We start from the raw sequence: 17,687 nt of genomic DNA on the forward strand, positions 1-17,687 counted from the left end.
GCAGAACCAAGAGACAGGGAAAGAAGGACTAAGTTCTCATGTCATAGTTTGAGCTCCTGAACCAACACAACTGCTTTTTCCTTAAGCTGTTTTGAATTGGTGTCTCTCACTTGTATATGAAAGCATGCTAACGTAGAAAGCTCTCAGGTTTCCCCAAGTTCCAGATTAAATACCTTTTTTCTTTCAAACATTCTTTGTGTAGTACGGTGTCTAGGCCTTTTGACATTCTCCTGATATATTTCTGAATATATGTGCTTCAAAATGCAGGGCTATTTTGCAGGAAATCAGGAGAGTCACAGTTTGACCTGGAGGCAAAAATATTTCACAACCACCTTCTAAGCTGTTGAATAGAGCATATGGCTCTTTCACTTCATTCTTAGGTCACTGATCAGCTTCCAGCTTTACAGGGCATAGTTCAGGAAAATTATCGAGATGCCTAAGGAATAGGATGTCTGTATATATTTAAGAACTGCAATTTTTAGTATTTAAGATGTGTTTTGGGAAATAAACCGGGAAATATAAGACTGTCAAGGGGGATAATTGAATTAACCAATAAAATGTATGCTGATTCGTCAAGGTGAGCTTGGTAATTACAGACATTTTTCATTCATTCAAAAATATTTGAAGTGATATTTTCTACCAGTTGACGTCACTCAGAATAGAACTTTTATTTCCTAAATTGTATTTCTGCTCCTTATCTTCCATTTCCTCCCATGTCCAGGAAAGCAAGTATTTTTTGAGCCAGCTGATCTGTCTTTCTACCTGTAGGTCACCTCCAGAATTCAGCAGTGATGTCTTGAAGCCAAAAACCAAAACCAGGGATCTGTTGCTCTGATAGTCAGCAAGGGCCATTAGGCTGCTATTTTAAGTTAGTTCATTGCTGAATGATGTTCAGCCAAGACCTGGAGTAGGAAGATGAAGACTCATACTTATCTAGGTAAAATGAACACAAGAATTTTGGCATGTAAAGCTGTATGGATTAGAGTTCAAAGTACATACTAAGTAAAATTTATGTAGGAATAAAAGTAGCAGTTTTCAGATCTTTTATTCTGCAACTTTGAAGGATTTCTTTGATGGTCTTATGTATGTCATCACCTCTGAAGAGTGCAACATATGTACATGCACACACACAACTCATCTTTCTATCTCTATCTCCTCTTGTCAGCTGGAAAACCAGACGAATGGAGTGCAGAGGGAAGAGGGCCAGCTTGTTGTTTGGAATTTCCAAGATCAGCATATCGAAGATGCTTTATTTATGAAACATACACTTCTTTATTTTTTTGAAGTATTAACAACAAAGTTCATGGACAGTGTCAAAGAAAACGCTAGCAAAGGGTCAAGTATGCTGAGGAAAACCACCCCAATTTGAGGAAAGGCCTCATGGCACAGTTTAGACTCCAGCTGCAGCTGCACCTTCAGAGACCAGCCAGTGATCCTGCCTTTCATATTACAAACTGAGGTCACCAAGCATGCAATATCCCTCCTTACATCTAGGGACCCATCTGTGCATGTGCTCAGCTCCACCTTATTTCCTGCAGTCTCACGTGGATTTGTGTCGCTTCTTCTGGGCTTTGTTCTATTAGTCATTCTCTTGACCTTCTGTTTTTAAATGTTTCTTCTACTCACTGCTTCTCAGCAGCCATACGTGTGGGCAAGACAACAATAAATGAATAATCAATCAAAAGAAGTACTCGACCTTGGGACAACTTTTTGGCTACTACTTATTAAAATATTCTCAATATAGCCCAAGCTGCTGGAGAGAATATTCTGTATTGCTCTCTCTGCTTCCTTATCTTCCACTCATTTTTAACCCACCGCAATCTGGCGTTCTGCTATATTAAGCTACTGAAACGACTCTGGCAAATATCACTGATTCTAACTTTCAGTCCACATTTATTTGACCTCTAACTGCATTTGACACAACTGATAAATTTCTTCTAGAAACTCTCATATCCCTAGCCTTTTCTGACAGTATTCTCCCTGTTTCTATCATTTCTTCTGAGTCATTTTTAGGGTCTCTTTTCCTCTGCTCACCCCTCACGGTGTCTTGCATGAGAGTCTTGTCCTCATCTTTTCTTGCTTCATTCTATTGTTCTTGAATGACAGAATGTATTTCCATTAACCCGTCTACCATAATATACGCTAATGGTTACACCCTCCTGTAACTCCAGCTTTGTTAATAGATATTTCCATTTGTTTGTCGCTTGGACTTCCCTGATGGTTCAGACAGTAAAGCATCTGCCTACAATGCGGGACACCTGGGTTCAATCCCCAGGTCAGGAAGATCTCCTGGAGAAGGCACTGGCACCCCACTCCAGTACTCGTGCCTGGAAAATCCCATGGACAGAGGAGCCTGGTAGGCTACAGTCCATGGGGTCGCAAAGAGTCAGACATGACTGAGCGACTTCACTTTCTTTCTTTTCTAAATTCAACATATTCCCCAAACTCAACCCATTTTCTTTTCCATTAGCTTCTTAAAAAGTGATATTATCATCTATCCAGTCATACAAATCAGATAACTGACAGGAACTTCCAACTTAATTTCCTCTTTCAAGACCTAATAAGTGCTAGAGTTCTGTCACTTCCATATCCCATGTCTCTGATAGTCACCGCTTCCTCTCAGTTAATATTGCCATTATTTCATGGGTTCACATCTCACCATATATACCACAGTACCCTCCTGACTCCAGTCACCCTCCCATCTAACCCATCCTCAGTTGTTTCCAGGTAATCTTTCTGAACCTTATGGTTGATTAAATCACTCCCATCTTAAAATGCTTCCATGAGTCCCTCATTACCTGCAGAGCAAATAACTCCTTGTCAAGTCATAGAAGGCCCTTTGTCTTGATCCTCTTTCTCATTCCAAACTTCTCTTCTCAAATCAAATCCCAGGCCCCCTTCTCTCTCATGCTTTTTATGCTACTAGCAAGCCCTCTTGAATGCCTTTCCATTTTCTGTCATCTTCCTGGCTGGCACCTACTCTTTGCAATAGCTCCTTAAAAATGAAAACAGACCCCAAATAATCTCTAAACCCTTCTCAGAGAAACTGCAGTTCTCTGAGAGACAGCATGGATATCACTTGGGGACTTGTTAGAAACGCAGGGTCTCAGGCCCCACCCCAGGCCTACTGAACAAGAGTCTACATTTTTAACAAGATTCTCAGGCAATCTGATGCACATTAAAGCTGGAGAAGCCCTGGGTAGGGTAGGAAGAAGTTGCTCTTCTCGTCTCCCTTACCACGTGCCTATTATATGCCAGGTATCAGGCATTTTCTCATTTAATTCTTACAACACCTTCTAGAAATAGGCCATTATTATCCACAACTTAGAGATAAGAAGTTCAAAGATGCTCAGGGTACAGTCCGGTCACACAGTTATTAACTCAGCCTTGGAATTTTTAACTTAGTTTGGTCTGGATATATAGTCTAGCTCTCTGCTCGTCCTGAGTCACTCCTAATTATAATGGAATTTAAGTTGTTTTCATGCATGTCTAACATCTATTAGAAGGATTTTAGAAGCATAATAAATGTTGGTTGAGTAGCTGATGCCATTAAATTTATGCAAGATATGCCGCTTTTGTGAAGCTGTTGGTAGGCAAGGTGTAGGGGACTCTGCACAAGAATTACTTCACCTACCATTTTCTATGGGCCATTTTTCTGACGCTTGTCTTTGGCAGTCAAACAAAGCAAAGGGTTAATATTTGTATATTTCCATACACGTGATATGATACAGTTCCAGCTTGGAATTGTCACAGTGAATGGCAGTCCGTGTCATGCGAACAGGTGTCCTGATCAACCTTCAGCCAATACTCTGCTCTGGCTAAAAGCAACACTGTAAACACCCAACAGTCATGGGCTCCAGAGGGGGCTGGGGTTAAGTCTCACATTCCAGTCCCTCCTTTCAAGGAGAAATGACTAAAGAAGAAACCACAAGAGGAACGAGAGCAAATGGCAAAAGCCTGAGGAAGGCCTTGGAACCGGTTTCCTGGGAAGAGGGGCATGAACACAAGTCAAGTCTCTCTGCCTGAGGGTCAGGGAGCTATAGTCTGGAACACATATTTTTGGGCTATGCATTATTTCTCTCAAAGTTTGGTGAAATTCTTTTTGAGGAGTCTCTCCATTGTTTGAATGGACACTAAAGGAAAAGGGCTTTTATTCATAAGCCAGGAAAAGATAACATTAATCATTCACGGGGAGTCTACACTTGATCTTAGCCAAAAGGCTGAGAAGCAATCACGGGGAGTCTAGACACCAGACAGGAGAGAGGCAGTGAATCCTGAGCTGAAGATCCAGAGAAATCAGATGGGTAACAACTGGAGTCAGGACAAGTTGAGCGACCCTCCAACTTCAGGGTTTAATGATCATAGGCCATCCATAGGTCTTGCCTTTGTCAAGGCAACTGTGTTTAACTGGAAAAATTACTACTATACAGAAATAGAATATCAGATGGCTGAGGCTGGGGTTATGAGAGGAAGTGGAAGGAAAGAGAATTGTCGGGGAGATCCTAGGAAAGATAGCTTGAAATCCAGTTCCTTTTTGTGATTTTTATCAGATTATAACATCTGAGAGTTAAAAAAAAAAAAAAGAAAAACAAATTAACCTCTGAATTGACTTTGCACATCAGACTTCTTAATCCACTCCATTGCTCCACATTGCTTTCTCAGACACATGTAATAGACCCTGTCCTGGACTAAATATTTGTGTCTATCACACATTCATATGCTGAAGCCCTAACTTGCAGTATGATGGTATTAGAAGGTGGGGACTCAGGGAGATAGTCAGCTTTAGATGAGATTATGAAGGTTAGATGTAAACTAATAGCTCAGTTGGTAAAGAATATGCCTGTAATGCAGGAGACCCCAGTTCGATTCCCGGGTTGGGAAGATCCGCTGGAGAAGGGAAAGGCTACCCACTCCAGTATTCTGGCCTGGAGAATTCTATAGACTATATTGTCCATAGGGTTGCAAAGATCTTCAAGGCAAATAGATGGAGAAACAGTGGAAGCAGTCACAGACTTTATTTTTGGGGGCTCCAAAATCACTGTAGATGGTGACTGCAGCCATGAAATTAAAAGATGCTTGCTCCTTGGAAGAAAAGTTATGACCAACCTAGACAGCATATTAAAAAGCAGAGACATTGCTTTGCCAACAAAGGTCCATCTAGTCAAGGCTATGGTTTTTCCAGTAGTCATGTATGGATGTGAGAATTGGACTCTAAAGAAAGTTGAGCACTGAGGAATTGATGCTTTTGAACTTTGGTGTTGGAGAAGACTCTTGAGAGTCTCTTGGACTGCAAGGAGATCCAACCAGTTCATCCTAAAGAAAATCAGTCCTGAATGTTCATTGGAAGGACTGATGTTGAAGCTGAAATGCCAATACTTTGGCCACCTGATGCAAAGAGGTGACTCATTTGAAAAGATGCTGATGCTGGGAATGATTGAAGGTGAGAGGAGAAGAGGACGACAGAGGATGAGGTGGTTGGATGGCATCACCGACTCAATGGACATGAGTTTGAGTAAACTCCGGGAGTTCGTAATGGACAGGGAGGCCTGGCGTGCTGCAGTCCATGGGGTCACAAAGAGTCAGATATGACTGAGTGACTGAACTGAACTGAACTGATGCGGGTTAGAGCCCCACGATGGGACTGGTGTCTTTATAAGAGCAGAAAGAGGTACCACAGTTTCTCCTCTTAGCCTTGTGAAGACACAGCAAGAAGGCAGACATTTCCAAGCCAGGAAGAGGGCTCTCACCAAAACGCTGGCTCTGCCAGCAACTTGATCTTGGATCTGTGAGAAATGCTAAGACATTTCCATTGTTTAAGCCACCCAGTCTATGGTATTTTGTTCCAACAGCCCAAACTGACTAAAACAAACCTCTTCGGTGGTTTTGAATACTTTTGTATCAATAAGAAGACAATTTGCTATGCAGCTTATAGGCAGTATTGTGGGTAGTTTCTTTCTCAGTGTTTTGAAATTTGAACATGAGAGTCTCCAGAGGAGTGACTAGATCTCCGAGCAAGTCTTTCGTAAGTGAGGTTTCCACCTTCCTCCAGCTTTCTTTCTGATTATAAAATTCAGCATTAAAACTTTACAGAAGGCAGTTGACCAATGAAGACATCCAACCATGTGGAATACCTTAACCATCCAACCTTTGACCTTTTCTAGCAGAAAACCTCAATTAGCTTCAGCAAAGGCAGTGACTTTACTTGTCCTTGAACACATACTGCATGTTTTTTTTTTTCCCTGTGCTTTGGTTGAAGTCCTCCTTCCTACCCCGAGTGTTGTTTCTGCCTCTCCTTTCTAGCCATCCAATTTACTCTCAGATTTCAGAGGAAGTGCCACCTCCTCCATCACGCCTTACTGCCTGATTCCAGCCCACATGAATGGCCTTTCCCGTGCTCTCATTCCATCAGTCGCCCTGTGTCTTAGCACTTAATCTTCTATAAACCATGCTAATAAAATGGATGCGGTGCTCCTGGCTAAATTTATCAAGTCAGACTTGGCTGGGCTTACTTCTGGCCAGAGGAATGAAATGCCTTGGGATAACAATTCATCTTATAGAGAAGAATTGTATGTTATTTACCTCACAGCAGATTGTGATTCCAGAGGACAGGAGCTCTGGTTCATTCTTCTCTGTATCCTCCCTGGTATCTAGCACAGGCCTGTTCATCTAGAAGCAGTTGCTGAATTCATCTGGACTCTAAAAAATACTACATATCTGAACCGTGCAATTGAATGAACATACAGAGGAGAGGTGGAAGTACTATGATTCATGGAGAGATCAAGTCTTCCTTCTAGAATAGGAGATTTCTTACATGAACCACCATGGTGCCCACGCAGCATGGGTGTGTTGGTGGCAGCCATGTCTCAGCTGGAGATGGTTGAGTAGGTGCAGGAAGATGAAACCTGGGTAGGGTGATTGCTAGTTGCTTGCCAGCTAGGGCTTTACTTTCATGATAACTAGAGCTTATGGCTGTCCTGAACAGTGATCTAAGTACTTTTGTCTTAAAGTGTCAGTTCTCCATTTATGTTGACTGCCTGGAGCATAGTGTTGAAAAGGATTTGAAAGTAGTCTCTGGGATCAGTGGAACAGAACACCACAATTAACCAGCAATGAGGCCCTGGTCTATCTCGGGACCCTGACCTTGATGGCATAGAGTCAAAAAAAAAAAAAAAAAGGGTTATAATAGGCCTTTGCCACATAAAGATTTACTGCAGAAAGAATGAATTCATAATTTGTTAACAAAATATTAGACTGCTACATTGTATAACAGAAATGAAGGTAATATTAGAGCTCTAATGGCACAATAACTAAGTACATTTAAGAGGAAAAGTAGATAAATGTGGACTGAAAAGGACAGAAAAAATTATGCAGAGGAGGAGAGCCTAAGCTGAATCTCCTCAGAAAAATGAGATTTAGACCAGGATGGGGAAGGGGGTAGAAATTATGCTCCCAAAAAAGTGAGAGTGGCATCTGACAAAAAGAGTAAGAAAAATAGTAATGCCTCAGTGGAGGAATTGTGTGTGGGAGTGATAGGAAAGTATGCCATGAGGAAGGGGGTACAACTCGATAAGCAACAGGCCGAGGGGACTTTGCTTCTTTTAATAATTGGAAATTAATTCTATTGTTCTGGTGCCCCGGGCAAGTGGGTGAGAAAGGCAGGGGCACAGATTTCCTCGTCCTTTGTCTCTGAGGTTGCTGTGCTGCCTGTAGAGGCTCCATTCATGAAAAACAAGGGCACAAACACAGAGAGAGAGTGTGCGGTTGCTCTTATGCATCTGGGTGAGCCCAGGAAAAATGTTTCTCTCGTAGGAGCTTGAGCAGAAAAATCCATGAGGAGTGGGTAGGAGATGGAGTAAGCAGAGTGCTCCTTTGGCAACCTGGAAGGAAGGAGCATGAAGCCTCTCAGAGGGCTTTTATGCTAAAACTTAGATCTTGCCATTTCCGTAGATTGGGCATGATGGAGATGCCAACAGGGACACATGACCTATGTCTTCATATGGGAATTCTGAGATTCAGAGGATGTAAATGTGCCATAGATTATAGCGTTTGTTACAGGAGAGTCCTTAAGTAGAGGTCAAAACACAATGAAATGTGTACTGCATCATGTCTCTCCCCATTTTATCAATAGGCAGGCAGTTTATTTAGGCAGTTAAAAGTATGGCCTCTGGAGCCAGAATGCCTGGGTCTGAATCCGGTCTCTCCTGTGCAGAGATACCTACCGAGCGCCCCTGTTCTATCTGTAAAAGGCAGTATTTACAGGGTTGCTGTAAAGCTCAAAATGGAAAATGCTGAGAACAGAGTTTCACGCATAGTAAGCACTAGCGGGTTAGCTATTATTTGTGGTTGCAGAAGGTGAAGGAAGAAAGGAAAGGCCATGATTATATGCTTGCACATTGCATCTTTGAAAGTGACTGTTCCTGGATTGGAAACCATATCATTAAACATTCTGAAAATAGTCTCAAGTCTGAAAATTCTCTAATTGTACACGTTGCGCTATTTAATTTGTGTCTAAGATATGTGAAGAATTCAGAGATGGAAATGAGAAAACTCTTATAATATCATTCACTGGTAAAGTCAAAGCTTCATGATAGCCAGAAAATATAGGGAAGAAATACTACATGTCTCAAAATCTGGAAACACGGATGTTTGTCCAATTTTTCACTTTCTAATGAATGCTAATGGTAACAGACCTGCTCTTAGGAAAAACTACAGAAAGGAACTAACTCTTATTTCAAATTAATGTTAATAACTCTTTTGCTTCAGGAAAGTAGAAACATTATAGTTCATTGCCCAGTTCAATTACCTAATATGAGGTAAGTCCTGACTGGAAAGATAGTCATTTGTCAGCAATAAGGGATCTTAAAAGTATGTCATAAATCTATCAGAAAAAAAGAACCCATTTCTTCATGCCTTACATGAGAAAAAATTCTAGCTGGTTAAAAATTTCCTTTGCCAAAAACTGAGACAAATTGGAAAGGTTACCATTTTAGGATAAACCAGTTAGAGGCTTTCAAGATGAGGAACATAGTTTCAGATTGATTCTCTGCCTCCAAACAGATGGATTTATGGTATGTAATATAATCTTCAACTATAAATTACTCTTAGCAGGTGATATTTTTAAATAAAATTAATAGCATTTTCTATTCTAGCAATTCAATCACATATACCTTGTTTTTGTAAATGTGATCCGCTAGTTTTATTGAGGAGAAGCAGGAAAAGGACTCCCAAATAATTTAAGGAGCAAGCTCAAGGCATCTTGCCAATTTGCCATTCACGCAAAATTGGGTTCCTTTAGGTCTTGTGCTTGGCTTGGCAAACACCAGGACAGTGACCGACAGAGCCAGCTGTCTAAACATTTATAACCATTCTCAGGCTCGGACAAGTTTTGATCAGGCTGATGGAATCTTGCTGACACCGCTTGTGAGTCGTGTACGACATGTAGGAAACTCGGGCTACCTCTTCTTTTCTGCAGACACTCTCTCAAAGGTAGCCGCAGCCACACACAGAGATGAGACCACTTAAGAGTCTTGCTTTGTTCCCAGCATTACTAGCTTTCTTTTAGTTATTCTCCAGAGTCACTGCCCAGCTCCTGCAGCAGTTGGGGAGCGGATCATCTTTCTTCTTTTGTTTCCTTTTTCTTTTCTTCTGATCTGGTCCCTGTTCTCCATCCTCAACACTTTCTCTGAGGGAATTAAGTTCTTTTGGATGTTTTACAAAATTAACCTCTTGGAAGACTCTCCAATATATACAAAAAAAAAAAAAAAATTACATCATTCTTTTTAATTTTCACCTTTAGAATTTAAAATTGAGCTATAAATCATTTGGGGGAGAAAATTTAAATAGCACTTTTTTTATTGGAGGATAACTGCTTTACAATGTTATGTTGGTTTCTGACATACAACAACATGAATCACTCATAATTTATCTATCTATCTATCTATCTATCTATCTATCTATCTATGTATCTCCCCTCCCTTCTGAGCCTCCCTCCTGCCTCCTATCCAATCCTCTAGGTAATCACAGAGCTCCATTTTTTTAAAATATCTTTGGACGTACAAGGTAACTTTTTAAGAAGGCAGAAGGGGTAGAATATCAAGGAACAAGATGGAATCACAAAGATAAAATAAAAGGTCATTAAATATACCGCCATTAAATGGCAGCACCTGAGCTCCCAAGTGTGGTTTTCATGAATATCATGCTTCAGATGATGTCATCCAATCACAAAAGCTACATAGACTAAAAACCTGATGTAATCTATTTAAGCAATTAGGAAGTATATATCTTTCCCATGTACCGCTGGGCACTGCATTTGCACTGTAAGTTAAAGAGAAAAACAAATATCCTATAGTAACGCACGTATGTCCTATATTAACGCATGTATGTGGGATCTAGAAAAATAGAACAGAGGAACCTAGTTCCAGGGCAGGAATAGAGACACAGACGTAGAGAACAGACATGTGGACACAGCAGGAGAAGGCAAGGGCGGGATGAATTGGTAGATGAGGCTTGACATAAATAGATGACCACGTGTGAAATAGATAGCTAGCGGGAATCTGCAATAGAGCATACGGAACTCACCTCGGTGCTGTGCTGACCTAGATAGGTGGGATGGGGGTGGGTGGGGATATATGTACACACATAGCTGATTCACTTCATTGTACAGCAGAACCTAACACAACATTGTAAAGCAATTATATGCCAATTAAAAAAAGAGAGAGAGACTTTGTTGGACTGTTGACTTCAGGTAACAACCAAAGATCCAAGAAAACAAAAGATAAAAAAAGCAAACACTGTTGCTTTGCCGACCAGTTCTGTTTAGTTAAGAGGGTCAAATCTGTGCAAACGTGGCTTTAGGCATGTCACGTGCTTTCCCCCGGTATAGTCATTATAAGAAATCTATCCATGACCCTGCCACAGCTATTTAACTGGGTTTTTGTACAAGGCACAGACAGAGGGCAGCCCTCAAGAGCTTGATGTACACAGCCCTTGGTGATTCAGAGTTGAGGGTAGACCGAGAGAATGAAAATAAGAACTGGCGATCTGAGTCACGGTGCCGGTGTGGTATATGGGATAATTTGGGCGGCTCTACCAAAGCCAGGGCTTCCCGGGTAGCTAGATGGTAAAGAATCTGCCTGTAATGCAGGAGACCTGGGTTCGATTCCTGGGTTGGGAAGATCTGCTGGAGGACATGGCAACCCCCTCCAGTACTGTTGCCTGGAGAATCTCATGGAAAGAAGACCCTGGTGGGCTACAGTCCACGGGGTCACAAAGAGTTGGACATGACTGAGTGACATCACAACACCAAGGTCAACCTGAGGCAGCGCTCTGGGGAAGTTGCCTGAGGTGGCTGTGTTTATTTTCAGAACCCGTTCTTCTTCTTCTGAAGATGCTCCCTCCTGTTTCACGGAGCTGTCAACTGAAACCTGTGCGCAGTTAGGCTGTGATTAAGGTGTCACGGGATGATGGCTTAGTAAGTCCCAGTACCGTTTATCTCATCTTCCTCCCTTTCGTGAGGGAGAAAACCAGTGAGTCAGCAGCCGGAAAAGTCTGCTGTGCCTGCTAGGTGCCTGGCCCGGTGACGGATTCCTCTGGTGGCTACACAGAAGTGCAAGGTATGGCTTTGCCTTCCTGGGACTTGCAACTGAGATGTGGAAAAAACATGCCAGCCAAACTATAACTCATGGGGCAGAGCCCTGTGAGAAAAATGTAAACTACGCTCGACAGCCCGTAAGTGCCAAAGGAGTGGTGACTAAATGTTGGGTTCCCACAGCTGTGTCAAGGGATGGGCTCAAAATAGGGATCAACCGATTATCATCGCAGAGAAAGGGGAAAAAAAGCGAAACCATAATGCAAACAGGATTCCAAGGACACCAGAGAGAGAGTGTAGAAAACTACAGGGAGTGTAACAATTGCCTATTTTGTCATTAAACTTTCAGTAGGATTCTTTTCCCCCCCCTTTTCTTTTAAAACAGGAGTTTTAAAAGCTACCTTGACAGATTAAACTGATATGAGCATTTGAACATGGAAGAAAAGCAATAAGAGCCTTTGGGGTTAAAATGTCAATATGAAATGTATTCAATAAAGAAGATTCTTTTATGAAAGGCTTCTAAAGTTGTCTTACATTTCTTAAATCAATCTGTAGCACATAATCAGTAAAACCGTATCATTTAAACAGAAAAATCATAACTTAGAAACTCACCCTTGTGCAGCTGTATCCTATTATGGGCTGTAACTTAACACATGAGTTTCAGAAGTTGTTAAAGTTGAGCTCAGGCTAACAAATCTTAACTGTTAAAAAAAAAAAGCCTATGGTGAGATGAGACAGCAGACCATGAAGAGGCACCAGACTTGATCACAGGATGGGTGTCAGTCAATATTCTTTTTGACTTGTTAAATCTTATTTATATATTAAGAAATAAATGTATTAAGACAGATGTTGCCATTAAGTGATCAAGAACCCTCTTCCTTTTTTCCATTTTGAAAAATTTTCCTCTGCACTGAGACTATTAGTATTTAAACTCTGCCAAATGTATCTTTGTTGAAAAAAGGAGAAGAGGACAGGGATTATGCCACAGATAGCTGAACTGAAATCTGTATTTTTCTCTTGAAATAAGTCAAAATAAAAATAATTGTATCCTACAACAAAGTAAAACTAGCCTTTGAATAGTTTTCTTCAGTAAAACAGGCATCCACACTTTAGATGCTAAAATTATCAGAGTTCAAATTATTATAATTAAGATGTAGTCATTAATCCAAAATGAGCTAGCAAGAAGTAGAGGTTTTTGTTTTTTGTGTTTTCACCATGCTCTTTCCAGCACACTTTCTGTGGTGGAATGCCACGCAATACTTGAAGGGATTTTACTACACAAGTGCCTTCATCTCCCACATCCTACTCCATCCTTTACGTGAAATGAAGAAACCATAAATGTATCATCAAATTTACAGATTTCAGATAACTATGCTAAAAAGCATGGGGCAAGGAAAATACTTGACTCTTGAGAATTTTTCCTCTCTTGCATTCTATACAGCCAGAATCATGATTACTAAGATATTTTTAATAGGTCTATAGTCTAGTCCAATTTTTCCAAAGGGTAAAAATGTACTTTTTGAAGTGTTCCCCTAACTTGGATAAATATAAGCTTTCATACAGAAAAGTGTCTCCTCAAATGGAAGAGTTAACAAACTTTAAATATGTGAGAAATTTTTCTTCTCATTGTTCAATGTTTAGTAAAGGTTCCACCTAATTTGTTTTCATTGCAAAATTTTGGGAAACATTAGTGAAATCAAACACATTACTTTATAAATCAGTGCTACAAACCAGCACATTCTCAGGGCTTCAGTGACAACTAAGATCGTTTGTAACTATCTGAGAAAGTTTGTTATAATTTCGGCTTTACTTAGTGGAAGTGGTTTCTCCCTATAGGCATGCTTACATTTACAACTCTTGCATCTTGCCTGAACGGGTAAAAGGATTCTTGCTGTAAAAAGCTGCCATTCTCCCCAACTTAATATCAGGAAGTGTACCTTCAACAGATGTCAATACAATCTTTCCCCAACACAACACAACGCCCCATGCTTTCAGAACTAATGTAGGATCACTGTTAACGCCAGCAGCTCCCTGTTGCCTACACTTGTGTGTGATTCCACCTGCCTTTTCAGCCTTGTCTCCACCTTCCCTGATGCGTTGTTCCTGTATTGCCCCATCTGCCTTTCGGCAAATTGTTCTCTCTCCTCAAAAATTCCCTTCCCTTCTCACTCTCCTGTTACACCGCCACTCAGATAAGCTTATTTAATGGACTCTGTCCAAACACCAAGAAAGGTCCACTTCAGTCCCACCTTTGTTTTCCTAACAGAAACCCAAACACTCTCTCCAAACACCCAGAAAGGTCCACTTCAGTCCCACCTCTGTTTTCCTAACAGATACTGCCATGACAGCACAAATGACGTGGCAATATAACTCTTCTGAGAGGCCATGTCTTGTATCGGCTAAAGGTGAGAAGTTGGAAGATAGAATTTGAATCCTGGCTCTATCATTTCATTAGGTGTGGTCTTGAGCAGGTCACCTTTAAGCTCCAGAAACTTCAGTTCTCTCATTATAAAATTACAACAGTACCTACATTATTGACATGCTGGAAGAATAAACATTCTTAGCATAGTGTCTTAATCACGGGATGAGGACTTGACATTTTAGCATTACTAATGATGCACGAAGAAAGATCCCAAAGATGGCAGATGCTCTTGCTTATGATGCTTTTGCAATTTGAAGGGTTAACAGGATAGGATCAGAATGTGAAGACTTCTGGAAATCAGGGCATGGTGACTTACTTTGGGCAAGCATGTGAGAATCTGTTAAACTATGGCCAATAGATAGTACGCTTACATACAAACTCTCAAGAAAGCTGACAAAGGCTGCTTTCAGGATAGCTCATCTTTGGTTGTGACACATGACACAAGAAAATAAATTGGATGTTGCACAAAGCCAAGAATGGAAGGAAACATGGAGATATGCCTTAATTCCTCTGCAAAGAGATTCTGTTGGGCGGTGCAGACTCCTGGAGATACCTGTTACAAAGTGGAGACATTCAGGCAGTGGAGAGCAGTCCTGAGTCAGGTTAGATGAACAAAGTACAAACCGAGAGCCCACCTCATTTAAAATTTCTTTCCATTATTTTTCATTTGAAACTCGAAATAGAGAAAAGGGGGAAAATGTCATGAAATTCATTCCTTTCAGGAAAGAAAATAAACAAATTACAACTTTTGTCAGATGAACACCTTGTCTAAAACAAACTAGAGATTTAATGCAATACAAAATGCCACATGGAGGACCTCCTTGGCTGAGAAAAGCATTCATATTTTATTTCCTTAAATGAATATAACTATCCCCATGTGCACTGGTCTCAGACCAGAAAACTCTCTGGGTACTTTTCCTGACCAACTTGAAGAGAAAATCCAGTTTACTATTGCTTGTTTTTATACAAATTGAAAGCCAAGTGAGGGAAACAAATTAATCTCTCTTGTATTCTATGTTTCAGAAAAATAAAAAGAGAAAAAAACTACCTTTGCATTTACAGAAGAGAAATTTAGACAAACACTTTTAGAATGTTATTATTTTTCTATGCTCCTTTGTTCAACTGTGTATGGTTTCAAACATCATTGAACTGACTTTTCATCTTGTAGGAAAACAAGGTAGTAATTTTTCTTAAGGAATTGGCAGTGATGTGCTGAAGTGCTCAGTTCTTTCCTTCTGGCAAAAAGAGGCTGGCCTGGGATGGGGGAAAAGGAGCCAGGAGTGACTAGAGGAGAGAAGTTAGAACCTGCTATTCAAGGTTGATGGTGACTTTTTACAGGCCGTGTAAAGCAGGAGTGTGGTGGCAGCAACTTAACGGGTGTGCCAAAGGAAATGAGTCCATGTGCTAAACCCTGGCACATGCATGGTAGGGCGCCAAGACACGGCACAGGCCCTTGTGAAGTCCGCCTCAGCAAGTAAGTGAACCTGTTCCCGTTTATTCCATGAAGATGGTGAGTGGTTGGATGTTTCGATAATACAAAAACCCCTGGCACAGAAATCTGCCATTTGGCTTACTTTCATTTAGTCATTTTTCAGATTAGAAACACCTGAAGGGAGAGGCTCAGTAGTTAAAATTCACGCCTATTAAGCCATGCAAGCAGTCGCAGAGTGGCAGCCCATTCTAGGGTAAGCAGGCAATGCTCTCTGATTAAATTTAAGTTCTGTGTTAATAAATGAAATGTGTGACACTTCTTTTCTTTGCTGCATAAAAGAGTTTCCACAAAGTCCTAGATGACAGGACACAATGTATGTTTTATTTCAACCCTTTTCTATCTTATTTTCTCTGGTAAACCGTAAACAGCTGCCGGGATTTAGAAAGTGGTCCACATAATTTCAGATGAAATTTCTTAAATTCACAATGAACTCAGTGAAACATTTTACCTCTACTCCTTTTTACTGTTTCCACTATCCAAACCCTCAGCACAAGATCCCTTGTCCTTTACAATTTATCCAAAGTCTTAGGTCGAGAGCCCTTTTACCCTTCACTAGTGAATTCAGTGCTACTGTAGGAGATATGCAGTCTTTCCTTGCCTCTTCACTTAAAAAAACATGCCAAACCTGAATAGATTCCAGGCTAGACGGGAGGGGGTGGGGAGAGATTTTTGTTAGTTCTAACACAGCTATTGACACATGCTTGAAGATAGTATTTAAAAGAAAGCAAGAAAATAAGAAACCAAGAGAACAAGAGAGAAATAAAGGAAGAAAGAAAAAAGAAAGAGCAGTTTTTTCACTTCATGCCTTAGAGGGCAAATTGGTTACAATTTAATTCCTAGGAAGAAAATTTTATAGAAGAAAATTGCCTAACATTTCTTCATCACACATATGAGAAATATAAACTAAAAGGACATCTGGAAACGAACATTATTCAGCAATCAGAAAGCAAAAATCCAAACCATTGATGTTTTGATGGAGACAAACATATGAGATTCCCAAAGAAGAAAGCTGTAACTTATTGAAGTTAAAAAAAAAAAAAAAATTCCATATGCATTTTACCTTTTGGGCAGCTCCATAGCAAAGTTCTGTTTCAGAAGCCCTTTGTAATATGAACCCCACTGTAGATAAGATACAAGGCGAAGATAGTCTGTCTTGCAGCAGCAGGAAATCAAATTGGTTCCAGAAACAAAGTTACATGACAAATGGTTTAATAGTATTGCCAGAATTGGAAATCTTGATTGAATTATTTTTCATAATCATTAAAAAAAGATTTTGAAATAACTCTGCCATGCATAGTTGTTTAGTTTTTGTGTGTGTATGTGTGTGTGGAGGGGGGTGGCGTTTTGTTGCAGAGGTGGGAAGACATCTTATTTTATTGGCCTTTTAACTAAAATGTTATCATTTGTCATCAAAATTTAAGAGCTCAGTGGTGATATATTGTTAACTTTTGTTTGCAACAAAACATTTCAAACAGTACATTTTTAACATAACTAATACATGGCATGGAGGACTAAACAGGTTTAAAAGGGGATATATCTTATTATCGTCTTCAAGTTATTTTTTGTTTTAATCCTAGTACCAATCAGCCTTGATTTATTTTAAAGAGCATCTGGAAAAGTTCATCAAGTCTGAGGCCAGTCTTAGACTTTAGGACAGACTTCTAAATGGTTAGCAAGATGTATCATTGAAAAAAATAACCCAGCGACTGATACCCGTAGGTGAAATGAAATTCTCCTGACTGAAGTCAGGAACAAGTTAAATACCACTTAGACCACAGCACACGACTACAGAGATTAAGGAGAAAACATACTGAAATAAGATGTGACTAGACATTTAGGACTATTTTCTAAAAAAGTTAAAAAAAAAAAACTTTTTCCCCTGCAGTACTTACAGTCTTTGAAGACGAGAGCCGGGTCTCTGTGAGGCAAGACTTGGGCAATGATGTGTCTCAGGGATTCCAAGGTTCTGTCCATCTTGGGTCTGCCCGTGCGAGCCTTCTGCACAGTGTCCTCATGCCTGGATTCTTGCAGTCCTGGTCTGAATTTGTGCAGCTCATTGATGCACAGGATTACCAAAGAATCTCTTTTAACATCTGCCAATCAGACATTTCCCAGAATCTAAAGACCCCTCAGGGGGCCCTCCTCCCAGGCTCACTTATCTTTGTTGTATGCTGAGCTAATTAGCT

The 17,687-nt window shown here is 40.4% G+C and overlaps 1 protein-coding gene and 1 pseudogene across 1 annotated transcript in view; both read right to left on the bottom strand.

Annotated features, from left to right (window-relative positions):
- Positions 1-17,475, bottom strand: part of LIX1 (limb and CNS expressed 1) — a 49,198-nt gene extending 31,723 nt beyond the window's left edge. Inside the window, exon 1 of the mRNA XM_065936883.1 lies at positions 17,394-17,475. Within this exon, the coding sequence (XP_065792955.1) occupies positions 17,394-17,475 (82 nt within the window). The remainder of the gene's footprint in view (positions 1-17,393) is intronic.
- On the bottom strand, positions 4,105-4,232 carry LOC136156554 (U2 spliceosomal RNA; annotated as a pseudogene).
- Positions 17,476-17,687: the final 212 nt, after the last annotated feature.

This window comes from Muntiacus reevesi, chromosome 1 (genome assembly GCF_963930625.1).
Source record: "Muntiacus reevesi chromosome 1, mMunRee1.1, whole genome shotgun sequence".
NCBI classification, from domain to species: Eukaryota; Metazoa; Chordata; class Mammalia; order Artiodactyla; family Cervidae; genus Muntiacus; species Muntiacus reevesi.